The following is a 26697-nucleotide window of genomic DNA, read 5'->3' on the forward strand; positions in this document are numbered from 1 at the left end:
AGTCGCTCCTGGATTCCTCCATGTGAAATTTGCTGACAGATTATCCGGCTGTAACCGGGAACTGACTGAAGACGACCCAGGCGGGCCATCACATAGATAAATTCAAGCAGTAATTATTAGCAGCAGACTCACTGTGAGTGTTCTCCCTCATTAGTTACGTGCCGCCGCCCCCCCCCCCCCTCTAAAAAAAAGTCAGTCTCTCTCTCTCTCTCTCTCTCTCTCTCTCTCTCTCTCTCTCCCTCCCTCCCTCCCTCTCCCTCCCTCCCCCCCCCCCCCCCCCCCCCAGACTGACTGTTCCTTGATCCGTCATTTTGTTATCAACTTGGTCAAGTTTTGGCGTAATGCTCTCTTCTCTCCGGTTCTGTTCAACCCGACTATCCATCTAATCTCCAACATTCTTCTGTAGTGTCACATTCCAGAAGTTTGTTCTCCTCTCGTCTGTACTGCTTATCGTCCACATTTTATTTTCTGGATTGTAAAAAGGCAGCTGAAAGCTATGGCTTGGTATATCACCAGATCAACCCAACTAAATTGCCAATTTTGTTTGGAAAAGTGCTATTTGTTGATCTCTATTGTACCGCGAGAAAAGAAACGAGCTCATAATACGGTTCACAAATAAATCAAATGAAAACTACCCTTTTTTCTTCGATATTTGCAAAAGTTTCCCTTCACAGTTATGAAATGCAATCTTAACGATAATCTACACCACCAGTGTAATAAGAACCTCTACAGATTAATCCTATTCCATACGCAATAGGTCGCTATATCTACAAGTGCAACGAGACTGGTATTTACGTCGTGGCTAAATGACATGTATTTCTATAATGTAGAAAAAATAGTTTTTTCAACACCAAATACACGAAAAGCTAACCGTGGCGTAAACACTTTATATATTCACCTTTATTCTGATCTGTAATTAATCAGTTACAACGAAAACTTTTTTTCTCCGTATCACGGAAAGACGCTAACATTGTCACATTCGTGTAAATGACACTATTTTAATGAATAGTATTTAAATACATTGAGGAGGCCCTTACTATTAATGAGCAGGGAATGTGGAAGGTGACGGTCAAGGCCTATTGTTGAGAACCATCCCGACACGCGACCGACACGATTTTATTAAAAAAGAAAAAAAAGGGAAACCATTTTAGCATGGCTGGACCATGCAACAGTCCTGTGAGTTCATTAGAAGAACTTTCTTCCATATTAGTTTAGTTACAATAATATAAATTATATTTAAATCTAACTGCCGAAAATAGGGATTTGCCAGCAGGATAGGTGTCAACATTAGCTGAAAATACACATTTGTTATGGGTCATCATCAGTGCTTTCGGAAGCTGCTAAAATTAATAATTACATATAAGGCAAAGGAACAACCCTTTCTTAATAATTGAGAAGAGTATGTACGTACAGTTCCTTTGCCTTACTTCCATTAAGTGACTACTCCTTATAACCAAGTTAATATTAGTTAGACATTTCTCACAAAAGGGAAAAATGCACATGCAATATCGGTATGTAACACACATATTTTGCCGTACGACAGAGCAATGTTTTGTTCAGCAGCTGTTAATAAGTATTGAACTATACCTGTAGCACAGAACTGTTCCAAAACAATCTTCTAGTAATCCCGCGCTTCTGTTACTAAACAATACTCTGCACAAAGTAGTAACTCTTTCTTACCTTAGAAATGTATTGTATTGTAAATTGCAGGTTGGCGAGCAGAAAGGTGGAATGGGAATTTAGAAGACGGTAAATAATCAAGATAAGAGTCAAACTTTTGCCCTACTGTTTGGTCGATTAAACTAATAGTAAACCATTAATCCTGTCATGAGCTTAAATGTTTAAAAAATTCTTGCTAAACAAAATTTCGTTTCGAATTCCGGAAACCAAAAAACCATTTAAAGACAAATCTATGTATACTTTAATATTTCCTTGCTGACCAGTGTACATTCCCTGTCGTTGCCTTGTTTCCAACGCAGGAACGCATATGCGCAGGCGTAGGGAGTTGATGGTTAGAAGTGAGAAGGCCCGAGCGCTGGGTTTTTGCCCAGGACGCGCCTGGCAGTGGCGTGGGACCGGCCGGTAGCACGTCAGCGCCTCGGGTACCGCTATCCCAGGCGCAGGCGGCTGGCCGCGCCTCCGAGGGGCCAAGGCCCTGGCAAGGCACTGCTCGCTTCGGTTTCTTGTTATTTAATTCCAGCACATGACACGCATCTCCATTCGCCACAAATAAATCAAGAAGACTAAATAATGACGCCAAGGCATGCATAAAATCTCAAGCAAGTCGATGACAGGGATGACACTGTTCAACTGTCAAACTGACAGCTAGCTACTCGTCATGCTGTTCAGCGATCGGCTCCCTGAGACGTACCGCACACAAACATGAGAGCACTGAGGCGTCACATAAACTCTCACTCATAACACGAATAAATAATCCTGTGTACATCATCCACTTACCAGGCTATCCGCATCTGGGTTCATTCTTCTTCAGTCCACATTGTCCCCGGATCCAAAAGCCAATAAAGTCTTCCAGGCGTAGGATTTCACACATTCCAGAACATTGCTGCACACTGAGATCCTTTCGAAACTCTTTAATTAGCACTACAGCACTTCTTCACTCATTCTTTTCTCCTCCACTGTGTGAGATAAACAGCATTCGAATACTGAACTCATTGTATAATGTGGTAACCGATGCTAACTTTCACCGGAGAAGAACAGTGACTGCAGACGAAAGGTGCGCATCTTTTCGTCTAAGAAGACCAGAAGCGACTGAACGCGGCCGGTGCCTGTATGCCATTCACTGCAAACAACACTTCAACAGGTTCCGAGATTCCGAGTACTACCTGCCAAGCTTTCTTGTTTCCGTGTGACGTGATTCGTACAAGCTCTGCGGTGCTGTGCGCGCCATCTGTGAATGGAATTCTGAACCATGAGAGGACGTTCGCTTAGCTGGTAGCTGTGAGATGGCGGTGGCGCTCTGCGAGTCTTAGCAGTTGTCAGTTGTTACTTGCAAGATGACAATTGACGGATAGGGAAAGGACCAATCACTCTGTACAACAGCTTGATGTTTTCATGTGCTAATATCTTGCCTTGCTGAATGTTATTGTTTAAGATGATTTTAGTGCTCAGTAAGTAACGTGAAGTTTTGCTTTTACAGATGTGCTTCAGATGGAACAGGAGTTGGTCAACCATAGACGCCCAAGAACTTACATGTTTCGGGAATATGTGCAGAAAGAAATTCGAGCAAAGTGAAAAACATAATGGGTTTAAAAAATCGCATATTGCCCACTTAAACCTCTCCCTAAGTATTTGTTCAGCATCTTCCCTGTAAACGTCTTTAAACCAGTAAATGCCGAGCTAAAGTTGCGTAAGATTTCTTGACCGATTCCACACCCACAAGGGAAATTTCATTTGGGATCTCTGGAAAGTACTGTTAGCATATCTGTTTTTATTCTTGTTTCCTGACATGTTCCTCATCCCAGAGGATCTCCTCACTATGGATCAATTGGAACGGAAAGTACATCTAATCTTAGTGTACAATGCGAGCCGTAGGTATATACTTTGACGTGTGATGTCATATGTCACGTAGACACAGTCTGTTACATTTTGGATTGTACATTTCACTTGTAGTTGTGAGCCAAGTGTTTTGTTTGTATTAGATCATTTATTTCTTGTGGGTGGTGGCTTAGATTGTGTTGCTTACTGGGCTATATAGATGTAGTGGGAGATAGCAATTTACAGAAGAGAACGATATTGTGGATTGTATTGTACACTTAAAAAAGAAAGTTATGATGACAAACTACTGTATCGTCGCGTGGGGCCTAGGTAACGTTTGTAGGCGAATGGTTTTGCAGTGGTGAAGCGCCAACGAATGACAGGAAAATCGTATTTTATATATGAACTGCTCATTGTGCAATTCATTAACATCCCTGATTAAAATCGCTAATTTTCCGCATTAGTTTAATACTTTCAAGTTTATAAATGTTTGAAGACATTAATAACAAATATCTTGCCAGCCCAAAATCACCTAATCCTGTGGGAGTCAGGTACTGTGTTGGATTTTATAAGTTTCTCTTGTATTTAGTGACGCCAGTTGATTGTCGTTTCTCAGCTTCATCACAATACAAATGATGTCGTTTTTTTAGTGGCATAGTATTATGTTGTTAATCAATCTCTAAATGACTCCACATTGTACACCAACCATGCCTCCTTTTGAGCTGCCACTACTCTCTACTTGTAAACATCCTGTTTCCCCTAAGTTCTGGGGATTGGGGAAATTCGTGCCATTTTGTGCTGGCAGACTCACAGACGTATTAAGATGACATATAGAAAGAGCTGATTGGTTTTTTTATACTCTGTGGCATCTACAGTAGCTCCCTGTTTGTATTCGAAAGTTTTGTGTGCTTGTGTTGAGACATTTCCATATTGAGAGGGGTCATGTGTAACTGCTTTACTATTCAGTGCCACATAAAGTTAAAGTAATTCCATAAAACAAGAATGTTTCAAAAACTAGAAGAAATTCACGCAATATGAAAGAAAAGTAATGTGATGTGAAGGCAGCATTTCTCCATAAGATGCCTGCCAATGAAACTCCCCTAGGGTTATTGGGTCCAGTAAAGAAAAACAGGCCTACAATCATGAACAAAGTTTTCCATCAGCAGTAATCAGTGTTATGTAATCAGTGTTATAAATCTATATTCTGGGGTCTGGTACAGCCAGACTTACTACAGACCTATGTCCATGATAAAATACATAGCTCCAATGACAGTATGTGAGCAATAATCTTGGAAAGAATTCAACTCTCTCTGTATTATCAAAAGTTCTCAAAAGAGGAGACATTTAAAGTTGTAATTGCTATGAATGAAGAGAACTTGGGAACAGTGAAGATTATGGGGAAGCAAGGCTACAAACCAAGTGCATTTGTGGAAACTGCTCAAAAAATCATTTATGATGCAATCATCTCCACTGCAGATAAGGCAATTAGCGAATGGCTTAAAGAAACTCAACAAGATGGGAGACTTCAGAAGAAAGCTGCGGAAAACAAAGATGTCACGAAATATTGGTAAGAGTCAAACAAGTCAAGAAAACAAAATGCATACCATGTCACATTTTCAATGGTTGTTTCCATACATTTTTCAGGTTATCTTCCTCACTTTCTCCAATACTTTTAAATATACCACCTTAACATTTTAAAAATAGCTGAAGCAGAGCATTAGAAGCAATTCTTTGGTTTCCTGGATGGTAGGAATAAGTCTCAGAAATTTTTTAACACCGTAATATGCAGAAACTGCTACAGTAAAAGAGCAGATGAAACAAGAATTATTGTTAAAACCTCATTCAGTGAGTTAAAGAATACTGTATATTTTTGTAAAACCAACAAAAATAGTGCCAAAGCTTGATTGCACTAGTTTCTGCAATAACCATGAGTACAAACAAAATTTAGGATATTTACAAGTTGTGTAAGTTAACATTCAGTATTAAAAATATGAAAACAGAAATAATATAAGCAAAATGCCGTTAAAACACAAGGCAAATTCTAACTGCTATCTCTAAGAATATAGAATTTTTATCCAGTTAAAGTAAAGCAAAATCATATGGCATGATGGGCTGGGTGTCCTCACTTAGAGGAATGTTCAGCTGCCTGTTTGCAAGTTTTTTTAACTGTACACCACTTCTGGGACTTGCACACCTTTAACTTACAGCAATCATCCTACTTGGGAAAGGGGTCCTGTAGGTTAGTGTGGAATCTGAATCAAGTGTCATTCCTGGGACACCTTTACATCATTGAGAGGTGAAGACTAGCATAAAGGCAGATTGAAAAACTTCTGTGGCCCTCCCAGGTTTCGATCCTGACTAGGATTCAGTAGAAATTACTTTACAATTTTGTGCACATATCCTTTAAAGGGAAGCCCAGTGATCCACAGTGCGTAGTGGCTAGGTATGTAGCAGACATGGAATTTCACTTATTTCACTTCATTTTCTAAGCTTTTCAGAATATATGGACAATTCAAACTAGTACTAATTCTTTACTTACTGGTCTTGTAATTTCATAGTATGCCTTCTTTTGAGAAAAGTGATTTTTTCAGTACTGATACAGATATGCAATGTGACTATCCACCAACATGTATTTGAATGAAATTTGCACCTTACTGTTCTACAAATGAATATATATTGCACCAAATTCTATGAAATAATGAGTGACATATTAACAATAATGGACATTTCTGGGTGTAATAGTACATAAAATAAGAGAAAGGTAACCACTCATGTATAGTGACTGATGTGTGGAGCATAGAAATGTATAAAAGTAAACAGTATTCACACTAGCTTTCAAACTGTTTTCTGTTATGTGTTTCTAAAATCCACATAGAGCTGTACCAGTGTGATCCTGTGCTGCACAGTAACAGGACCATCACAGCTGCTGCCCCCTCCCTCCCCCCGCCCCCCTTTTTTCTGCTTCACTGCTCCATGAAACAATCTCTCTGTGCAGATTTAGCAAATTTTATAATTTTGTAAGTAGGTTTAATAAATAATGAATATTATAGAAAAACGGTATATTAACTGTACTGATATAAAGCTACAAACTAAATGTATTGTTGTAGTAAATAAATTACAAGTTCCTTAAGTTTTCTTGGAAGATCGAATATTTCATACATTCCAGATGCATTACTAAAAAATAATGGAAAATTACAAATTGTGTAAACGTTCTAAAAAAATGAGAAGTTAAACAGAATCTGCAGTTTATTTTTTGTGGCATCTACTTGGACTGTATATTTGTTTTAGAATTATGTATAATAAAGATCAAATTTTATTTGTTTCCCATAAATTATTAGTAGTGCATGTATAACTAATTAAAAATACAAGAAATATGTGTAACTAATTGCTGAGAAAATGTAACTTTCCAGGAACTGTGTTTTCACTATAATTTTACATTGCATTTCCTTGCTTTAAGATATGTAAACTCATTGGTTATGTCAGTTAAGCCAAGTATCCCTCCATACCAATAGTCCCCATGTGCATTGTCTGTCTGCTGTTGAACATTATCTCAACCAGTGCCCACAAGCTACCAAATCTGTGATATCCTCCCTGCTCACCTTAATCAACTTTATACTTACAAACAGCCACTTCACCTTTGAGGGGTAGACATACAAATAGGTCAGGGGTGTGGCCATGGGAATCAGGATAGTTCCTTCCTATGCCAGCCTTTCCATGGGGCTCCATAAGCCTTCAGCTCCTGCTTTGGTTTGGTTCAGATTCATTGATTACATCTTTGCCACATGGACTCGTGGTGAGACTGACCTGTTGAAATTTTTGGAATCTCTAAATATGTTCTCCCACTTTAATTTTACATGGTCCTGTAATCAATCTCATACCACCTTCCTTGATGTTGACCTCATCATCACTGTGGGTCAGCCACACACTACTGTTCACATTAAACTTCAAATAAATGACACTACTTACATTTTGTCAATTGTCATCCTTTCCATGTTAAGCATTCCCTCCCATACAGCCTTGGCACTCTAGTCATATATTTTTGTTCAGATGTAGAGTCTTTACAGCAATACACCATCATTGTCACCTCAGCCGTCACTGGACATAATTATCCCTCCAGCCAAGCTCAAAGCAAATTTCCCATGCCATCACATCCAGTCCTGGTATTGGAGATGCCACCAAAAAACAGCTTTGGAGTACACTTCTTGTCACTCAGTACTGGCCATGAATGTATTAATCAGCTACTTTGACAAGGTCATGACTTCCTAGAATCATGTACTAAAATGAAGTTCATTCTGCCCCACATTAGTCCAACCACACCTAGAAAAACTATTTGTCATCCTCCCAATCTCTGCAATATCCTTGCCCGACCCTAAGCTCCTTCCGCACACATTTCCTTATCCCATGGCTCCTAGCCTTGTGACTGTCCCTGCTGTAAGACTTGCCCTATGCACCCTCCACCATCACTTATACAAGCCCTGCAACTGGCAACAAATATACTACCAAAAGAAGAGCCATTTGTGAACCAACACATGTTGTGTACCAGGTGTTATGTAAACACAATTCGGCCTTCTACGTGTGTGTGACTATCACCAAGTTATCAGTTATGATGAACCACAGATGTACACTGGCAACACACAGTATCCTGTTGCATAGCACGCTCTACACCGTAACAGAGTCTCGGTGCCTGTTTCACCACACTTGCCAACTGCCTTCTCACTCACCAATTTCTCAGAACTCTGCAGATGGGAACTGGCTTAAATTTAAGTTAACTTCTGGGCCTCAGCATTTCTTTTTGGTAACATTTCCTTTTCTTCACTTCCTTTTATTTTACTATATCTTTCTTTTTCCAACCTGTGTCCCCGTCCCCCCCCCCCCCCTCCTGTCTACCATATGTAATGCACTTAGCTTTCCACTTTTAATGACTCTTACACAATGTTTCTTAAATAATCTCTCTCTCTTGGGTATTGCCCTATTGTCCACTTTGAAGCTCTCAGGGTTTCGAATCTCATCTGGTGCAGATACCAACAATCCTATTATATTTTCAGACACTGGTTATTTTCATTGGTATATCAAGTATAGCAGCTGTATTGTATTCGGTTGATATGATAATATCTCCATCTATACACTGCAAACCACCGTGAGGTGCAAGGCAGAGGGCATGACCCATTGTACCAGTTATTAGGGCTTCTTCCTGTTCCGTTCACGTATGGAGCACAGGAAGAATGATTGATTGAATGCCTGCATGTGTGCAGTAATTATTCTAATCTAGTTCTCACAGTCCCTATGAGAGTGACGTGGGAGCTGTAGCTAAATTTGACAGTCTACTAATGCCCATACAGAATCTTGAGTAGTTTATTATCTTAAATTTGCTTAAATTGAGTTTACAAGTTGTTGCTGTCACTGGTATTGTCAAAAATATACTCAAAACTATTCCATTGTATGGAAAAACATTGCCTAACTACACTCTTGAAAAACCTTTCAAAATATCCAAATAGGAAACTATGTCAATGATCTTCATCAGCTTTCACCTGGAACTTGAAAGCAACTACTTCATTAACTAGCTCTGCTCTGTCAATATCCCTGTTACATTTGGCATCAAAATCAGCTGGACATTCTTCAGGATAAGATGCTGAGCTTTCATTTAAGGTGTTTCCTGACAGGAAATTCAAGTCAGATGGAATGGTGATTGAGATATATGAGACCAGCCTTGCATTTCATTTATTATTGTATCAAATAATTTCAAGCACCCTAGCCGGAACAGTCTCACCACAGTCCTCATATGGAAACGTCCAGCAAGAACTGGAAACATTGAGTCAAACACCATATCTGCTTCAATATCCATTCACCAGTTTTAGAGTTCCTACAATATTGTTGCAGTGTAGCTGCAAAAATTCCATTGCTAAATATGAGTATGTTGTGCAAGCAGCAACTGTACCACAAAAACAATGATGGTGGCAGACCTCTGTTCGTAATAGTTGTTTCCTTGAATGAAATAACATTGTGATAACAGCAGGTGTTTACAGTTGCAAGCTGAGGGAAAGGTTTCACATGTACACAGTAGATAATAACACAAGGGGTAGAAGATTTTATTTCCCAGCCAGTTTTTGTCTGTGCCTACATGCTTGGCAGAGGTCTATCTTGCCATGGCCTCGGTACGACTCTGGCTCCAAAAATCAGTCTGCCATAGTTGAATGGTTGCCTTTCTTTAATTTTATATATTGAGTGCTGTATTACCTTTTTTAATCATATATTTTCAAGACAAATTGTTTGATCTGTGAAGAAATGTTTGAGCAGATTTCAGCAGTATAATAATAAGCTTGTCCCGCTTTCAGAAACAGTTTGTACTAATCCCTCCTCCCTCAAAATACATGGTGGTTATAGTTATACTTTTGATACTTGAGCCAGTATAGATGGAAAACTATTTTGTAGGTACCCAACTTTATAGGAATGATGTTCAAACTGTGCATTGCAGGATTTGTTTCGCTAGTAGTTCTAATGTCATGACTTGCTATTAGGCGACAGCGATATAGGGCAGAACAACAAGCATCTATGTGCATTGCAGACAGTCAACATGGTTCTTGGTTAGGTGAGCAGGATTTTACTCGTAGGGCCGTTTTATCACAACACCAATAATGCTGCTGCTGTTTGTGAATGTTGATGCATTAAAGGAATAAGGAGTGGTCCTCTTTGTGCATAGAAGTTAAAGAACATAATGCAGATGTTTGAATTAACTGGCAATTTGAAAGTTGCTCCTGGGAGAAGTCGACAGCCAATTGAGCCACCTATTGTTGAAGAAGTTACTGTTGTCATGGCTGAGAATGGTGGATGCAGTGTGCAAATATCAAGCAGTGTACAAACTGTGTCATGACAGTTGAACATTATAGGGTCCACCATAGTTTTTGGGCAGCAATCTTTAGTGTGGCTCCAGGTTGGCAATGCAGATGGTCATCAAATAGAGCAATGTTTGGTATCCTGGAATGTAAACATTGTACGCAATTAACAAATGTTACCCCCTCATGTGGGAATTAAAATGTTTCCTTCAATGGTTTGTCCGTTATTTCTCTTCTGTACATCTTTACAAATGTTTTCAGACAGTTTCATTGTCCAACAAAAACTCACTTTACATGGGGGGCCTTCTTAAGTACCAAAAGTTTAATTATAAACACCCCGTAAATATTAGAAACTTGCCAGGATATCTTTGGATCAAGGCAGGATTCAGAAAAACAATAAATAAAAAAAGCCACACAAAAAAATTAAATATGACCAGTATAAGGAAAAATGGAGAAATATTTTTGTGTTAGAAATAGTGTTACAGCTTATTAAGAAAAGTTCTGAAATAACTGAGGGGAGTGCACATTAAGTCTAGAAATGATAAGCAGTACTGACAATAAAATTAAATGACTATTGTAAATATAATAAGGGGAAATAGCTTACAGATGATTTATTGTTTATTATTATTTAGTGTTTGATGATCTTGGACATTTATAAATAAATACACAGTTCTGATAGACTAACATTCACAAACAAAAATATGCACAACCAAGATATGCAAAAGATTGAAAAAATGAAGATCAGTATTTACATTTTCTGACCATTCAATTGCCTTACAACCAATCTGATGTAGTTCTTTCAGGGATTCAGCAAAATCACACAGTGACAGCCCAGTGCGATATGTAGCATCATTTACTCAACATCACTGCAGTCAAGCTTTCAAGACTCTCACCATTCCTTGGTGTGGAGTGAAACATAGTTCTTCCTTTTCCATATTGGATGTCATTGAGTGTATACCATGTAGCCAGATAACCACTCCAGTTTCCAGCAACCACAGGATCAAAATTGCTGGATACAGGGCTTGTGGTGATTCTCTAGGCTCCTTGACAAGATTTTGTTTGGGTTGTTAAACCTTATTGGATTATGTAGTCTGTGGAGAAAAAATTATTCCTCGGCAATGTACTCCTTATGGGCGGTGTAGTGTTACTGCTTACCATTGAGAGTCACTGAACAGTCATAGCCAGAAGTACATCAAATACAATGTGTACAGCTTTTGATAGTTGAAATTACACTATATGGATGTGGTGACTGGTTAGCTACACGGCTACACAATCATCATCATATCAATAAACCAGAGCCATTGCTGTCGTACTCAGGTTTGTGTTGACTCCCCATGAAATTCCAGTTAGCCTTCATGATACATTATTCCAGCTTTGGAACACAAACAATATTATGAAAAGGATAGATTGCTACTCACCATATAGAGATGTTGAGTTACAGACAGGCACAACAAAAGGACTGCTATACATTTGAAATTTTGGTCAAATCAGTTTTTCTAAAAAGTAGAAAACACATACAAGCACAACCTACCCATGAATGACCTCTATCTCTGGTTGCTGAAGGGAGAAGCAACTGTGGATGCTGGGGGCAAGGATGCGGTGGGTGTGGGGAGGGGTGGGGGTTTGGGGGGGGGGAAGCAAGATAGTGGTGTGGGAAAGTGTAGTGCTGCACATGAGAGCATGCAGAGACATGGTAGGGGCAGGGTAGTGCTGCTAGATGCAGTTGGGAGCTTTGAGGGAAGGAGGGGGGAGGAGGGGAGGGGTGTGAGGTGGGAAAGGAGAGAAGGCAAAAAAGGCTAGTGAGTGCATAGGTGGAATAGAAGGCTGTGTAGTGCTGGAGTGGGAACAGGGAAGAGGTTGGCTAGGTGAATGATGGGGACTAGCAAAGGCCAGTGGGGTTACAGAAACATAGGATATGTTCCAGGGTTGGTTCCAACCTGTGCAGTTCAGAAATGCTAGTGTTGGTGGGAAGCATCCAGATGGTGCAAGCCGTGAATCAGTCTTTGAAGTGAAGCATGTTCTTTTGGGCAGCTCGTTCAGCAACTGGGTGGCCCAACTGTCTCTTGGCCACAGTTTGTCATCATTTATGACTACGTGATATGGACAGGGAGTGAGGACACCCTATCAGCATTCCTCCAGAACCTCAACAGCTTCTCCCACATTCACGTCACCTGGTTCTCTTCAAACCAACAAGCCATCTTCCATTATATTAACCTCCACCTCAAGGATCGTTGTATAAGTACTGCCCATATCAAATCTGTCAATCACCAGTAATACCCACACTTTGACAGCTGCCAACTGTTCCATACCGTGAAGTTCCTTCCATCCATTGCTGTCACACCTATAGTGATGAGCAGTCCCTCTCCAGGTAAGCGAGGGTCTCACTGAGGCCTACTCAAACCAAAATTATCCACTCATTCCTGATGAGATTTCTCTCACCAGACAGTTGCCACCTCCCGCATATCCATCACGTGGCCACAAAGGAGCACTCCCCTTATGTTTCTGTATCTCCCAGGACTGGAGCAACTGCTTCACATTCTCTGCCAAGGTTTCAATTGTTTATCGTCATGCCCTGAAATGAGAAATGTGCTACATAATATCCTTCCCAGTCCTCCCATAGTGGTGGTGTGCCACTCACGAAAATCCTTGTTCATCCCCGCCCAATGTCTGCTTCTAATTCCATACCTCATGGCTCCTATCCCTGCAATAGACCAAGATGCAAGATATGCCCCTTCCATCCTCCCACCACCACCTACTCTAGCCTGATTATGGGCATCTCCTAACCCGTCAAAGGCAGGGCTACCTGGGAAGCAGTCATGTGATCTAAAAACTAAGCTGCAACCATTGTGCTGCTTTCTACATGAGCATGGAAGCCAATAAGTTGCCAGTGCGCGTGAGAGGCCAGTGACAAACTGTGGTCACGAGGCTGCTTGTCCAATCATTTGCTGAACATACTGCCCAACGCAACATGCTTCACATGAGTGACTGCTTAACAGCCTGTGCCATCTAGATCCCTCTTACCAGCACCAGCTTTTCTGAACTGTATATATGGTAACTCTTGATGCAATATGTCCTACATTCCCATAACCTGCCTGGTCTCAAACTTCGCTAGTCCCTATTCTTTATCCATCCATCCCCTTTCCTGCTCCCACTCCAGCACTACACAGCCTTCTATTCCACCAATGTACCCACAGGTCTTTTTCATCTCCTCTGCTTCTCCCCTTTCCCGCCTCCCCCTACCAGTTGGAAGCCCTATCCTGCTCTCACAAGCAGCACTACACCTGGCCGCACCCTGTCCCTGCTATGCCTCACTCTTACCCTACCTGCCCCAGCTGCCACCTACCCCCACCACCCACAGATCACGTCTCCCATCAGGTGCAGTTGCTGCATGCAGTCCAGTCTCAGCAGCCGTAGACAAGAGATAGTGGCACATGTGTATGAGTTGTCTACTTTAGAAGGAATTTTGCTGAAGCTCAAATAGGAGTCTTTTCATTGTTCCTGTCTGCAGCTTAGCATCTCTTCTATATGGTGAATAGGAATCTGTCCTTTTCATAATATTGTTGTTATTCCATCTTGGGTTTTGCATTATTGCAATTTTTTTCAATTTTGGAATTTTTTATGAAGCTGATGTTGGTAAATAAGTAATGTTTCTGGAAGGATTTTACTTGCATGAATAATTTCTAGAGTATTGTTTGTCGACTCCCTGTAATTTCTAACATTTGCACTAGGCCTTTGTAAGGTAAATGTTTCCACACACAACTGCCAAACAGTCATAGACATAGTTGCAACAATCAGTCACGAATCAAAAATGGTAGCAGAAGAGACAACAATATTATTATATTTGAACTTTTCCATCAAAACATACAGAGCTTGTAAAATTAGAAATGTCATACCACTATATTTCTACAGATAAGCTACGCATAACAGAATATTGTTGGAAGTCATACAAATTGAACACATGCACATAGCGGGATACAAGATTTTATCAGTTTGTATCGATTTACCTTAGGCATAACATGAGAAAAAGGGGAGTGGCTTAGAGCACTTATAGAGGAATAGTGTCACAGTCTGTACACCTCAATGAGTGTTGCATTGAACAATTTGTGGGACTGATAGCATCACTGGCCAGGCAAACAATTCTCCTTCTTATCTCTGACAGTCGATGGCAGCAGTTAGGTTCACTCTGTGACTCAAGTGCATTATGTCGTGTATCCTTATGTGTATTGAGTTTCTATAAAATAAAGTGTGTTGTGTCCTCCATACCACTGTGTTACGTCTCATTTGCTATCACTACATACTGGAGTTCCACATTGGTCAGCCCCAATTACTGTGTCATGCCGTATCTTCTCACTTTTTACCAAGCCAGTTTCCATGCAAAGACAATTCAACCATTATCACACTCCACCGCTGTGTATTTCATGTGAACTGACAGTAATTTTCCTGCAGCTTTGTTTTATGTCCCATGCTATGACATAGAACATTTGTGTGCAATGCATCAAACTGTGTTCAATCATGAGACATTGACACAGCTGTGTAGCATACCGACTGCCTGGCGCATCATGGTGTTCCACTGTCCATTGGTGCGCAAGAGATGGCTCATTTGTGTGTGGAATATATAGTCATAATGTTTGCCACTCCACAACATAGCATCAAACAGTCTTCAAGCAACTTCAATTCAGACATGGAGTGTCATTGCAGTGCCAGACAGAGACACACTATCCATCTAATTTGACAGCGTGCTCTTATCAATGCTACTGTTTTGGCTGCGCCACATTTGGACAATAAACATATTCATGACTGTGCCTTTCAACCACTTGAACAGTCCTCGGACATTATTTTTCCGCCCTACTATTTCGTATTTCCCCATGAACCATGGACCTTGCCGTTGGTGGGGAGGCTTGCGTGCCTCAGCGATACAGATAGCCGTACCGTAGGTACAACCACAACGGAGGGGTATCTGTTGAGAGGCCAGACAAATGTGTGGTTCCTGAAGAGGGGCAGCAGCCTTTTCAGTAGTTGCAAGGGCAACAGTCTGGATGATTGACTGATCTGGCCTTGTAACAATAACCAAAACGGCCTTGCTGTACTGGTACTGCGAATGGCTGAAAGCAAGGGGAAACTACAGCCGTAATTTCCTGAGGGCATGCAGCTTTACTGTATGGTTAAATGATGATGGCGTCCTCTTGGGTAAAATATTCCGGAGGTAAAATAGTCCCCCATTCGGATCTCTGGGCGGCGACTACTCAAGAGGATGTCGTTATCAGGAGAAAGAAAACTGGTGTTCTACGGATCGGAGCGTGGAATGTCAGGTCCCTTAATCAGGCAGGTAGGTTAGAAAATTTGAAAAGGGAAATGGATAGGTTAAAGTTAGATATAGTGGGAATTAGTGAAGTTCGGTGGCAGGAGGAACAAGACTTCTGGTCAGGTGACTACAGGGCTATAAACACAAAGTCAAATAGGGGTAATGCAGGAGTAGGTTTAATAATGAATAGGAACGCGGGTAAGCTACTACAAACAGCATAGTGAACGCATTATCGTGGCCAAGATAGATACGAAGCCCACACCTACTACAGTAGTACAAGTTTATATGCCAACTAGCTCTGCAGATGACGAAGAAATTGAATATTAGATGGGTAGATCACATAACTAATGAGGAGGTACTGAATAGGATTGGGGAGAAGAGGAGTTTGTGGCACAACTTGACCAGAAGAAGGGATCGGTTGGTAGGACATGTTCTGAGGCAACAAGGGATCACCAATTTAGTATTTCAGGGCAGCGTGGAGGGTAAAAATCGTAGGGGGAGACCAAGAGATGAATACACTAAGCAGATTCAGAAGGATGTAGGTTGCAGTAGGTACTGGGAGATGAAGAAGCTTGCACAGGATAGAATAGCATGGAGAGCTGCATCAAACCAGTCTCAGGACTGAAGACCACAACAACAACAACAATTTCGTATTGTAATACCTCCAGCTGTGGCCACCTTTGCCAACTTATAGCGCCAGCGGCTGAGAAGGAGGAGGAGGAGGGAGCCAGACACCCTGAGGTGAGCACCTAGCCATTCTGCAAGCACACAGCAGGAAGCTGGGCAGATGCTCTTGCCTCACTCAAGAAGGGACATGTTGCAAAGAGCCTCGCCAACAATGAGAAGCTTGCCGGGAACTGATGGAAATCTGCAGCCTTTAGGATGAAATGTCAAGAATGAATGTGCAAGAGCATTTGAGATGTTATGGCCTGGCAGCAGTCATTTTACCTGCTTTAGAAAGCAGAAATGTGCCAACAGTTTCAGGAACAGAGAGAGGAGCATACACGAAGCACTGAGAATTCGCACAGGGAGGCTTCTGAAAAAAGTCAGCATTCTTAAGAAGATGTTTTTCTCGACAGTAAGTCCTTACTGTGGAGAAAAGCATCTTCTTAACAATGCTGACTTCCTTATAAATCATGGACGCCAGCAGACTCTGAGACGAAGTGCAAACATGAGTCTGTCCAGGCCTCATGCAGAGAGAGTGATTACAAAGAAGTATTGTGTAGCTGCTCTCACAACAGCCTCAGAATGCAGAAAAACATCATAAGAATGTGAAATCGTGAGAAAGGTCCCAGTTCCCAAAGCACACACCAGCCCATGCCAGATAGGAAACATCCATCCTATGTGGAGAGGCGTGGCCATGAAATGGCGATCTGTCATTGGACTGCATTCAAAATTTTGTCCACCAATGAAAACACTGAAAAGAAGGAAATTTCGAAGAGGAGTTGAGTTGAGAGATGGATAAGGAGCAAAATGGGTGGTCAGCAAGACAGTGCAGTAACAAGAGGACCTGAGGTCTCTTCCATCCATCGCCAGTATCCGCCTTCCGACGCTCTGATATCACAGCTTCGGCCAAGTGTATAGATACATGAGGAAAAGCCCCAACAAGCTGCGACAAAAGTTTAAAACCAATTATAATAATCATTAGCGCGGCCGCTGTAAGCGTCGGAAAAAATGTAATTTGCTACGCCGGAAGGCGAATGACAAGTGATAATAACTCTGTCTTTAGTTCTCGTGGCGAGAAGACGTATTTCTTGTGATACAATGTGTTGTTTGAATAATAATCCTATGAAAATATGACGTCTGAGAGTTCTTTTTTGTGCAAAACCACGAGCTTTCTTCCGCCCAGTATCCCATTGTCATGCCAACATAGCTGCCTGCATCAGAAGAGGAAGTCCGATTAAGAATTAATATTGTACATACGGTCAAGAAAGAGAAAAACTTATGGCAGAAGAAGGTGAAAATTTAGCTGATGTAATTTCAAAAGCTGAAGCTGGTACTGTAGACAAAACCAGTACCGCAGCGGAAAAAGTAATGAAGGAAGGGTCTAGTGAAGCAGGGGATACAACCCGTCGGCTTTGATCAATGACGTCATACGTTAGTCATAGATAGTAATGTCTTCACTTCGAGGCATAGATAATAAAGCAGTTCTGTGTTCTGGATAAGCGCTATCATTGCGCATTGAAATAATTATTCATAATGATATTGAGCTAATTTGGAGTATTAGTTTGTTATTGTAGAACAATTTTTAATGTCTTGTTTTCGCTTATAGGACTGGATTTGTCTGTTTGTGGGTATGTAATTTTCGTTACTGTCTGTCTAGGCGAGCTTCGGTTATTCCTCGATATTTCCGTGTGATAAGTTCACTTTCCCATTAGCTTCTTTCACTGTATTTTATTATTTTGACATATTTCACTGTTTCATTCCACCAATATGTGTATTTTCGTGCTGTGAAGTACGTAATAGAAATTTCTCGTCTGTCGATCTTCTTTCGTTTCCCAGCACTAGTATCAGTACGACATTTTCGAATGTGTACTTGCTATATTACAGGCGAAACCCCTGACACAACTGCAACTTGTATCCCGTCCTTCACTTCGCCTTTACACTGACGACACAACTAAAATTTGTATCCCGTCCTTCACTTCGCCTTTACACTGACACAATATAGATACAAATGTTGCATACAGCTATGTAGCTCAAGTAACGAATGGGATACTATTAGCGTGCAAGGCAACAAGAAAACTGTACCCCATAGTGAAGTACGGGATACAAATTGTACATGTGTCGTCTTCTTGTCTCCGTGTAGTTCAATTGAGGTACAGGTTGCAAATGTAACTTACGTCTATTTCCACCTTTTCGTTACCAGTGTACATATATAGAGGTCAACGGAAGTCTGGTATACATATATTACATACGTAGGTCCTTCTGTCATCAGTAATACTGATATGTACGTAAGAAAGGACTGTTAGTATTAGCGGAGACGAAATAAACACCGCATCTACAATTTGTATCCCGTGTTCCACTTAGGGTTTACTGAAGCGGAGGATACATCGTTCAAGGGCAGTAATGCTAGTGAAAACGAAGAAATCGACTTACCGCAAACTCCTATTCCGTACTGTACTTCAGCAACACGCTTCGAATGAGCTTTTAATTTGTATCCGGTGTTTCATTTACGGTTTAGTGAAGCAGGGGATACATAGTTCAAGTGAACAACAGGACAGCAATGCTAGTTGAAACTAAGAAATCGACGTACGCTGAACTTGTATCCCGTACTGCACTTAAGCAATACAGTTCGAAAGAGTTTCGAGATACAACTGACATACATCTAACGTGATGTATTCTTTGCTAGTAATATATTTCATTCATTTCTTTCCATTGTATTTTGCGGAGAAATACTAAGATACAAACACGCGATATCATTAACACGAAAATACTACTGGCGCTTATAGATGTGAAGTATAGTTTTTCTCTCTTGCATTCCTTTGTTTCTGAACATTCTTCTCAGCCCTTTCATCTTTGTGATACATGCTCTCTGGCCAATTCTGACGTCATTGGTCAAAGCCGACGGGTTGTATCTTGTATCCAGGGGGGGTGAAACTCATATAGGGATTTCCGGTAACACGATGTTGGTTTGGTCCCAGGCCACTTGAATTGCTGCTAGTTTAGCAATTTATAGTCTCGTGTTCCTATTGGATGATGTAGTCTTCCATAATTGTTTTGGTATCGTAGCAACGTGATCATGATTTTTCGTTTAAATTGCAGTGTAAATATGTTGGGTCTAGTGCAGCAGGGGATACAACCCGTCGGCTTTGAACAATGACGTCATTCCTTAGTCATAGATCGTAATGTCTTCACTTGGAGGCATAGATAATAAAGCAGTTCTGTGTTCTAATAAGCTTTTGCTGTTATGTTTCAATTTCGTTTTTTTACTGATTGCTTAATAAAGTAGGATCAGTTTATTCTATCTCGTGAGATTTTTTTTTTAAAGCCAAAAAACACTTATCAGCTACTGAAGGCAGCTACAACACTAGAAGAATCGCTTCTCGGCTTTTGACAAGATATTGCTTAATAAAGTAGGATCAGTTTATTCTATCTCGTGAGATTTTTTTTAAAAAAAGCCAAAAAGACACTATTGCTTAATAAAGTAGGATCAGTTTATTCTATCTCGTGAAATTTTTTTTAAAAAGCCAAAAAACACTTATTAGCTACTGAAGGGAGCTACAACACTAAGAAGAATCGCTTCTCGGTTTTTGACAAGATATTGCTTAATAAAGTAGGATCAGTTTATTCTATCTTGTGAGATTTTTTTAAAAAAAGCCAAAAAAACACTATTGCTTAGTAAAGTAGGATCAGTTTATTCTATGTCGTGAGATTTTTTTTAAAGAAAGCCAAAAAAACACTATTGCTTAATAAAGTAGGATCAGTTTATTCTATCTCGTGAGATTTTTTTTAAAGCCAAAAAACACTTATTAGGTACTGAAGGGAGCTGCTTAATAAAGTAGGATCAGTTTATTGTATCTCGTGAGATTTTTTTTTTTTTTAAAGTCAAAAAACACTTATTACGTACTGAAGGGAGCTAGAACATTAAGAACAATCGCTTCTCGGCTTTTGACAAGCTATTGCTTAATAAAGTAGGATCAGTTTATTCTATCTCGTGAGACTTTTTTTTTTAAAAAAAGTCAAAAAACACTTATGCTTTTGACAAGATCAATGTTTATCTCTCTCGCATTCCTTTGTTTCTCAACATTCTCCTCAGCTCTTTCATCTCTGTAATACATGCTCTCTGGCGACTTGTGACGTCAATGTTCAAAGCCGACGGGTTGTATCCCCTGCTGCACTAGTCCCAATATGTTGCTATTATTCTGCTTAATTTTTGGATGCATTCGTAATGTTTGATGGTGTGATGATTGAGTATTTACTTTTTTACTTTTGTTTCATATAGAACACGAGGTTGTATCATCACATTACGTTCTGTGGACTCTTGTATATTTGTTCCTGCAAAGAAATACAATTTCCATTGCTCAGTTTACTTAAAGGGTAAGTATATTTCTTATTTCTGTTCATATTTCCTTGTATTTCATAGAGAATCCCATGCTAGCAGATTTTGACATAGTCGGTATTCAACTTTCCGAATCCTGTAATTGAATATAATTCTGGCTTTGATTCATCTTCCTTTTTGCTACGAAGTACTCTTAGTGACATAATAAGTACCATTTATTGTCCCGTTTACTACGCACCAAATATTGGACGTGTTACAATTGATTCGTAATGCCTCGAGTGTGTTCTATTTCCCGTTTTCGACAGTAAATATTCTGTTCAGTTCATAACACTCTATCCAGGTAAAAAGTGTTTCTTGCTGTTGTATCGACAAAGGTTGTGTTCTCACATAATTAGACATTTGTTTGGAAGTCACACAAAGCAGGTCCTTCAAGCAGTTGGACATTTACACGTATTATTGTGGCAATATCCAATGCAGTAGAAATCTTCTCACACTTCAATGCTCAACACAGTGTAATACAGATTTACAGCTGTAACTGTTACTGATAATGTACAGTTGAATTTGGTATCTACCATGGTATCTAGATGCTGAAATATACTGAAATGGTACAATAAGCAGTGTTTCTACTGCCTGATAGCACTGTTTAACGAAGTAGTGTTGAATATAGAATATAGTGCAACTACGCTCACATAGTTATATATAGAGTGATGTGCATATCCGTAGTAGAAATGAGAATTTGTTTTGTTTTTTCACTATTTTGTAGCAATACCACATCAGATTACAAGCTATGATAACAGTTATCAATACTTCACTACAGGATAGCTGCATTTAGACATAAGCTAATATGATTTTTGATAGGGAAATTAATTTCACATTGAGTTTTCTTTAACATTAATCAATGTAAACCATACCTGATCTTTTTTTCTCGTTCCTAATTTTTTGTTTGAATAACATTTCAGACACATGAGGATGGATCATACAAGAAGAGAAGAATCCAGTTTGAGATTGAAATTGAAATACTTGTGCAAGTTTCCCGGATGCAGGAGTAGTTATTATGTAAAAACAAATTCCAAACACAAGAATAAACACTTCTATAAATTTCCAGTTGCATCAAAAAGTGAGACTTTAAAGAAGTGGAAATTGATCTGTAATATAGATGAAGGTGTCAACTGTAGTTATTATTATGTGTGTGAGGATCATTTTCATGAAGCAGATTTTGTGAACTTTACTAGACACAGGCTAAATCCTGGTGTTATACCAAAGCACATAGAATTGGTGTTGTATCACCCTCCCCCCACCCATCTGTGTTACACTGGTGGTGGCAGTTTCACCATATCAGGTGCAAATATAAGTGTGCATGAGACAGGTCACAATGCAGAATCTACAGTAATACAATGAAGCAGTCCCCTTTACAGAGCACAGATGATGGTGAATACAGCTTTTTATCCTCACCTGTTTATGATGTTGAAAGTAGTCCAGGTGTAATGGGATCTGGCGTTTCTAAACGTGATTTAACTCCAAGAAAACACAAAATGTATAAACTGCAGAGAATTACAGTTTCCAGAGTGTGTAAATTGTAAAAACAGCTACAGAATGAGAGGAATAAATTGAAAAATCTAAAAGAGTTGTATGATGACAGGAAATTTCAGTTAATCGAAGAAGAGTTGAATGATGTGACTAAAACTTTTAGTGATAGTCAGTTAAGAAATGCCAATATGCAGTCCACAGCAGTACGGTGGTCTATACAAGATAAGGCATTTGCTTTATCTATTTATAAGCGTAGTCCCCAGTTGTACAGATATTTGGCCACATACTTCTCCCTTCCATCTGTCAGGCTGCTCAAGGGAGTGCTTTCCCACATACCATTCGATACAGGACTTAATCCAGCTTTATTAAACTTTTTAGCAAGGGAAGTAAGTAATATGCATGAAAATGATAAGTATTGTGCTCTACTTTGTGATGAAATGTCTTGGATGATGGTATGTACTATGATGCACACAAACAGCTAATCTATGGGTATCAGGACTTGGGTCATTCAGGACGTTCACCTGTAGCTGCAAGTCAAGCATTGGTTTTTATGCTGAACGGCATTCACAGAACTTGGAAACAAGTTCTAGCATATTACTTTACTGCAACCACTTTCCACTACACCCATTTGAAATCACTCATTGTTCACATCATAAGTGAACTACAGAATATTGGGTTCAAAGTGGTTTGTACTGTTTGTGACCAGAATGCAACAAACAAAAAGGCCCTTAAGCAACTGTGTGAAGCAAATTTGTTGAAGCCCAGTATATTTCATTTTGTCGTCAATAATCAACCAATTGTTACCATTTATGATGTACCACATCTGCTCAAAAACACTTGAAATGCTTTGATAGATAATAAAATTCAATTTGAACCTCACAAAGCAGCAAAGTTTGAGTACATGAGTACAGTGTTCTTTTTGGATAAAAAAAAAACGGTTGAAAACTCTACCCAAATTAAAAGCACAACACTTTAACTTTTCTGATTCCCATGTCAAAATTAAGGTAAAAGTTGCTGCTGCACAAATGAGCCATACGGTTGCAGCTGCAATTGAAATGTATGTTTCTACTCACACATTACCATCTGAAGCTATACACACAGCTGAGTTTGTGGAAAAGGTAGATAATCTCTTTGATTCACTCAACAGTAATGAGCAATATCCCAGGGATGGAAAACAATTTAGGTGTGCTTTATCAGAAAATTCGCCACATTTAGAAATGTGGTATAGCATATTGAGGGAAATAGGGAGATGGCAAATAATAGATTTAAAAACAGGAAGAAACAAGACTAATATGTTTAGCTTCATAAAAGGTTGGCAGATTACATTACAGTCTATTATTTTCTTGTGGAAGACCCTGAAAGTGGTTGGCTTTAAGTACTTAAATTTAAAGGCGTTCAATCAAGATGTTTCAGAAAATTTCTTTTGTTGTATAAGACAACATGGTATTGCTAATACAAACCCAACTTGTTTTCAGTTTGTACAAGCTCTGAAGACTTGTGTTGTCAATCATATGACTTTGCCTTTCAAAGCCATGAGTGTAAGTAACTGTGAAAATGATGATTACACTCCCTTAAGCAGTTTGTGTCACTTTTTGGCAGCTAGTGGTAGGAGTGAACATTTAAGTGAATGTCAGATGAGTGACACTGATACACCTGAGCAAATTTATTCTTACTCAGATGGTATCATTGAGTCTGTAGAAGATCAACAATCCTTAGCCTATGGAGCAGGCTATGTACTAAAAGCCATAGATGTACCAGATGATTGTGAAACATGTAATACCAGTCTCTACTCCTCTGTTGTGACTGAAAATCATTTGTTTACCTCATTTAAAGAGAATAGTGAGGAGCATTCTCATTTGAAATATGCAAGTGAAAGAGTCATGATTTTCCTAAGGGCACTCCATGATCAGCTGTATGAGTATCTAAATAGTCATGGTCACACAAGACTACATGATAATTTTTAAAAAAACATTTGTTCTGTCTCATACAACAATTTGTAATAAACATGACATTGACTAGAGACTTCTGAAGACAAGTATTCCATTTATAATCTACAAGTATGTGAAAGAAAAGAAATTTACAAACAAGAGGAAATTGTGTATGCAACAACTTAAAAAGAAGTTCAAATCATGTTAAAAGACTTTGTATTTCAGTGTTTATTATGTGTACAATGAGAGTAAGCTCCCTATACACATACAAATGTTATGTTAAAAGCAGAGAATTACATGTTCTTGTATCAAAGTCATGCCTTTGATTTGTTATGACAAAATCTGGTAATTCAGCAGGAACATAACTTAACACTTTCTAGATGTGATGATTGGACTCCAAAAGTATGATGAATAAAGTGCTTTAAAGGGGAATTTGTGTTAATTTTCAGTAGTGTACCAAACAAAGTTTTCAAAGAGGAAGTAAATAAATAAAAATGTTAAAAACAAATGTTGTACCAGCGTCTTCTTTCATTATTTAAACATGATGGGTGTTGCCAAAATAACAGCCAAGTTGGGGAAAAAAGAAAAAAATGTTGTGTTGCAGTTCATTTTCTTTGTATGTCTCATTGGCAGAAACATTTTGGCTACCTGCTCTGCTCCCAATTTGTTTTTCAGTTGATGTAAAGTAGTATTTTGTGTTTCATAAATTTATTTGAACTGTGCAGAAGTTCAATTTCGGATGACTGAGTATCCATAAATAACAATCAACAGAAAAAATAATAAATCAGATTTTGTAGACTTTACAGTACATCCTTGGTTTGTAGCACAGATTTGTTTTTTGTAAATGACCTCTTGGTTATCCTTTAGCTGTGTAGTTATTTATTTGCGTAACCTACTATTCCACTTTCGATCATGCGAGTGGACATAATGTGCTTTCGGATATGTGGAAACGTAAAAATCATTTATATATGCATGCAAAGTCAGATGATTTTTTATTCTGACATGTGCTAAAGCTCGTTTATTTCCACATGATAATGGCCACAGCCAAAATCGCAATATTGAGTTTTACAAAAAAATTTCACAGTCAAAAGGTGACGTCGTAATTTACGAAAATTTTCACAATGCAAACTGCAGCTACGAGTAGTTAATGTTTGTTTTTGATTGAGATTTCTTTTATATATTACTTTGCAAAATCTCAAAAATCTTTATTACTGCACTATGCGGCCCACATTCAAAGATTAAATGAAAAATATTGTCATCTAATTCGCGTATTTAGAAATAAACATAAGAGATTTTCGCGCCATATTTTTTCGTATTGAAGTTCACAGCCAGGCCACAAGTAGCGCTGGTGTCGTTCTCTGTTTCCGTATAATAACGTGGTCTTTGCACTACTACTTTATTGGTGTTCTGTGGGTTGTATCCCATGCTAAACTAGACCCTGAACGAATGTAGATTAATCAATGATGTAGTTGAAAAAGTTATTCAGCAAAAGGAAAATGACATTACCGACAAAGTGAACCTCAATTTGCAAGCTACAGAGTACAGGATACGCAACTACTTACGCGAAAATGTTAAGAAGGGCACAAGCTGTACCCATAAACAAAGAGCCAGCGACAGCAAACCAAAGTAATGTATGCGCAGAGATATTGCAAATACAACAAACAATGCCAGTAGTTGGTTGGTTGGTCGTTTGGGGGCAGAGACCATACAGCGAGGTCATCGGTCTCATCGGATTAGGGAAGGATGCGGAAGGAAGTCGGCCGTGCCCTTTCAAAGGAACCATCCTGGCAATGCCAGTAGTAATGACGGAATGCAGAGAGTATGTTTACAGGGCATAACACCAGATCCAGTACCTATGAGAAATGTAAATAATTATGACAGCTATGTAAACACAGCGCACAATGCAGACAGCTTGTCCACTATATTTGCTGACGAAGGACTATTAAGGCACCGTCAATTTCTAACATTTATGAGTGAAGGTAAGAAGATGAATCCTGTTGTATTTATTAGTGCTTTTCGCCATGTGTTTCCTAGAAATGAAGGAAGCTCAAAAGATCAGCTTTGTGATTGGGTACACGCAAGGCGATGTACTTTTGTGGGCGACCGAGGTAGCTGAGCGTTGTGCCACATATATACAATTTGAACGGGCGTTTCTTGACAAATACTGCTCAGAAGCTGTACAGGAGAGACTCAGGCGAGAGGTTTTTAACCCTGTTCCCTTTTTAATAGCAAATATGGTAGCTTGAAACGGTATTTTGAGAAGTATCTCAATAAAACACGTTATTGGACGAATCCTATTTCTCATGTTGATGTTTTAAAAAATTTAAAAAGTCGTTTGCCATCACACGTTCGTGAAAAATTAATTACTACACCTAAGCACGACACAGAATATTTTATATCCGTTTTAGATTCAATCGATCTAATATATGAGGAGAAAGTAATAACAAATAGGGCGTCAGACAGCCAAACATAAATCGAATGGTCAAAATAAAAAGCCAGACACGAACATACAACAAGTCTGGTACGCACAAACGCAAGGATACATTAACCGTGGTAATGGATACGGGAATGGAAATGGCAGGAACAAGAGATTTAAACAAAACTTTTCGTATAATA

At 39.3% G+C, this 26697-nt stretch overlaps 2 protein-coding genes across 3 annotated transcripts in view; one reads left to right on the top strand and one right to left on the bottom strand.

The window, feature by feature from the left end:
• LOC126483758 (ral guanine nucleotide dissociation stimulator-like 1) overlaps positions 1–2764 on the bottom strand; it is a 579195-nt gene extending 576431 nt beyond the window's left edge. The window contains exon 1 of the mRNA XM_050106903.1: positions 2458–2764. Coding sequence (XP_049962860.1) covers positions 2458–2481 — 24 coding nt within the window. The 5' untranslated portion in view covers positions 2482–2764. The remainder of the gene's footprint in view (positions 1–2457) is intronic.
• Positions 2765–3031: 267 nt separating this feature from the next.
• On the top strand, positions 3032–24523 carry LOC126484550 (uncharacterized). 2 transcript variants are annotated; one of them, XM_050108108.1, is made up of 4 exons: positions 3032–3051; positions 3158–5062; positions 20570–20664; positions 21586–24523. In XM_050108108.1, the coding sequence occupies exon 4, from the start codon at positions 23179–23181 to the stop codon at positions 24115–24117; it is 939 nt and encodes a 312-aa protein (XP_049964065.1). In that variant the 5' UTR covers positions 3032–3051; positions 3158–5062; positions 20570–20664; positions 21586–23178; the 3' UTR covers positions 24118–24523. The 2 variants fall into 2 exon arrangements, with proteins under 2 accessions (XP_049964065.1, XP_049964064.1); XM_050108107.1 differs by having other exon boundaries at positions 3038–5062.
• The last annotated feature ends 2174 nt before the right edge of the window (positions 24524–26697 follow it).

Source organism: Schistocerca serialis, chromosome 6, assembly GCF_023864345.2.
Source record: "Schistocerca serialis cubense isolate TAMUIC-IGC-003099 chromosome 6, iqSchSeri2.2, whole genome shotgun sequence".
Lineage (NCBI taxonomy): Eukaryota > Metazoa > Arthropoda > Insecta > Orthoptera > Acrididae > Schistocerca > Schistocerca serialis.

Coding starts and splice junctions, on each gene's coding strand:
- LOC126484550 (XM_050108108.1), top strand. CDS start 23,179: ATGAGCCATACGGTTGCAGCTGCAATTGAAATGTATGTTTCTACTCAC.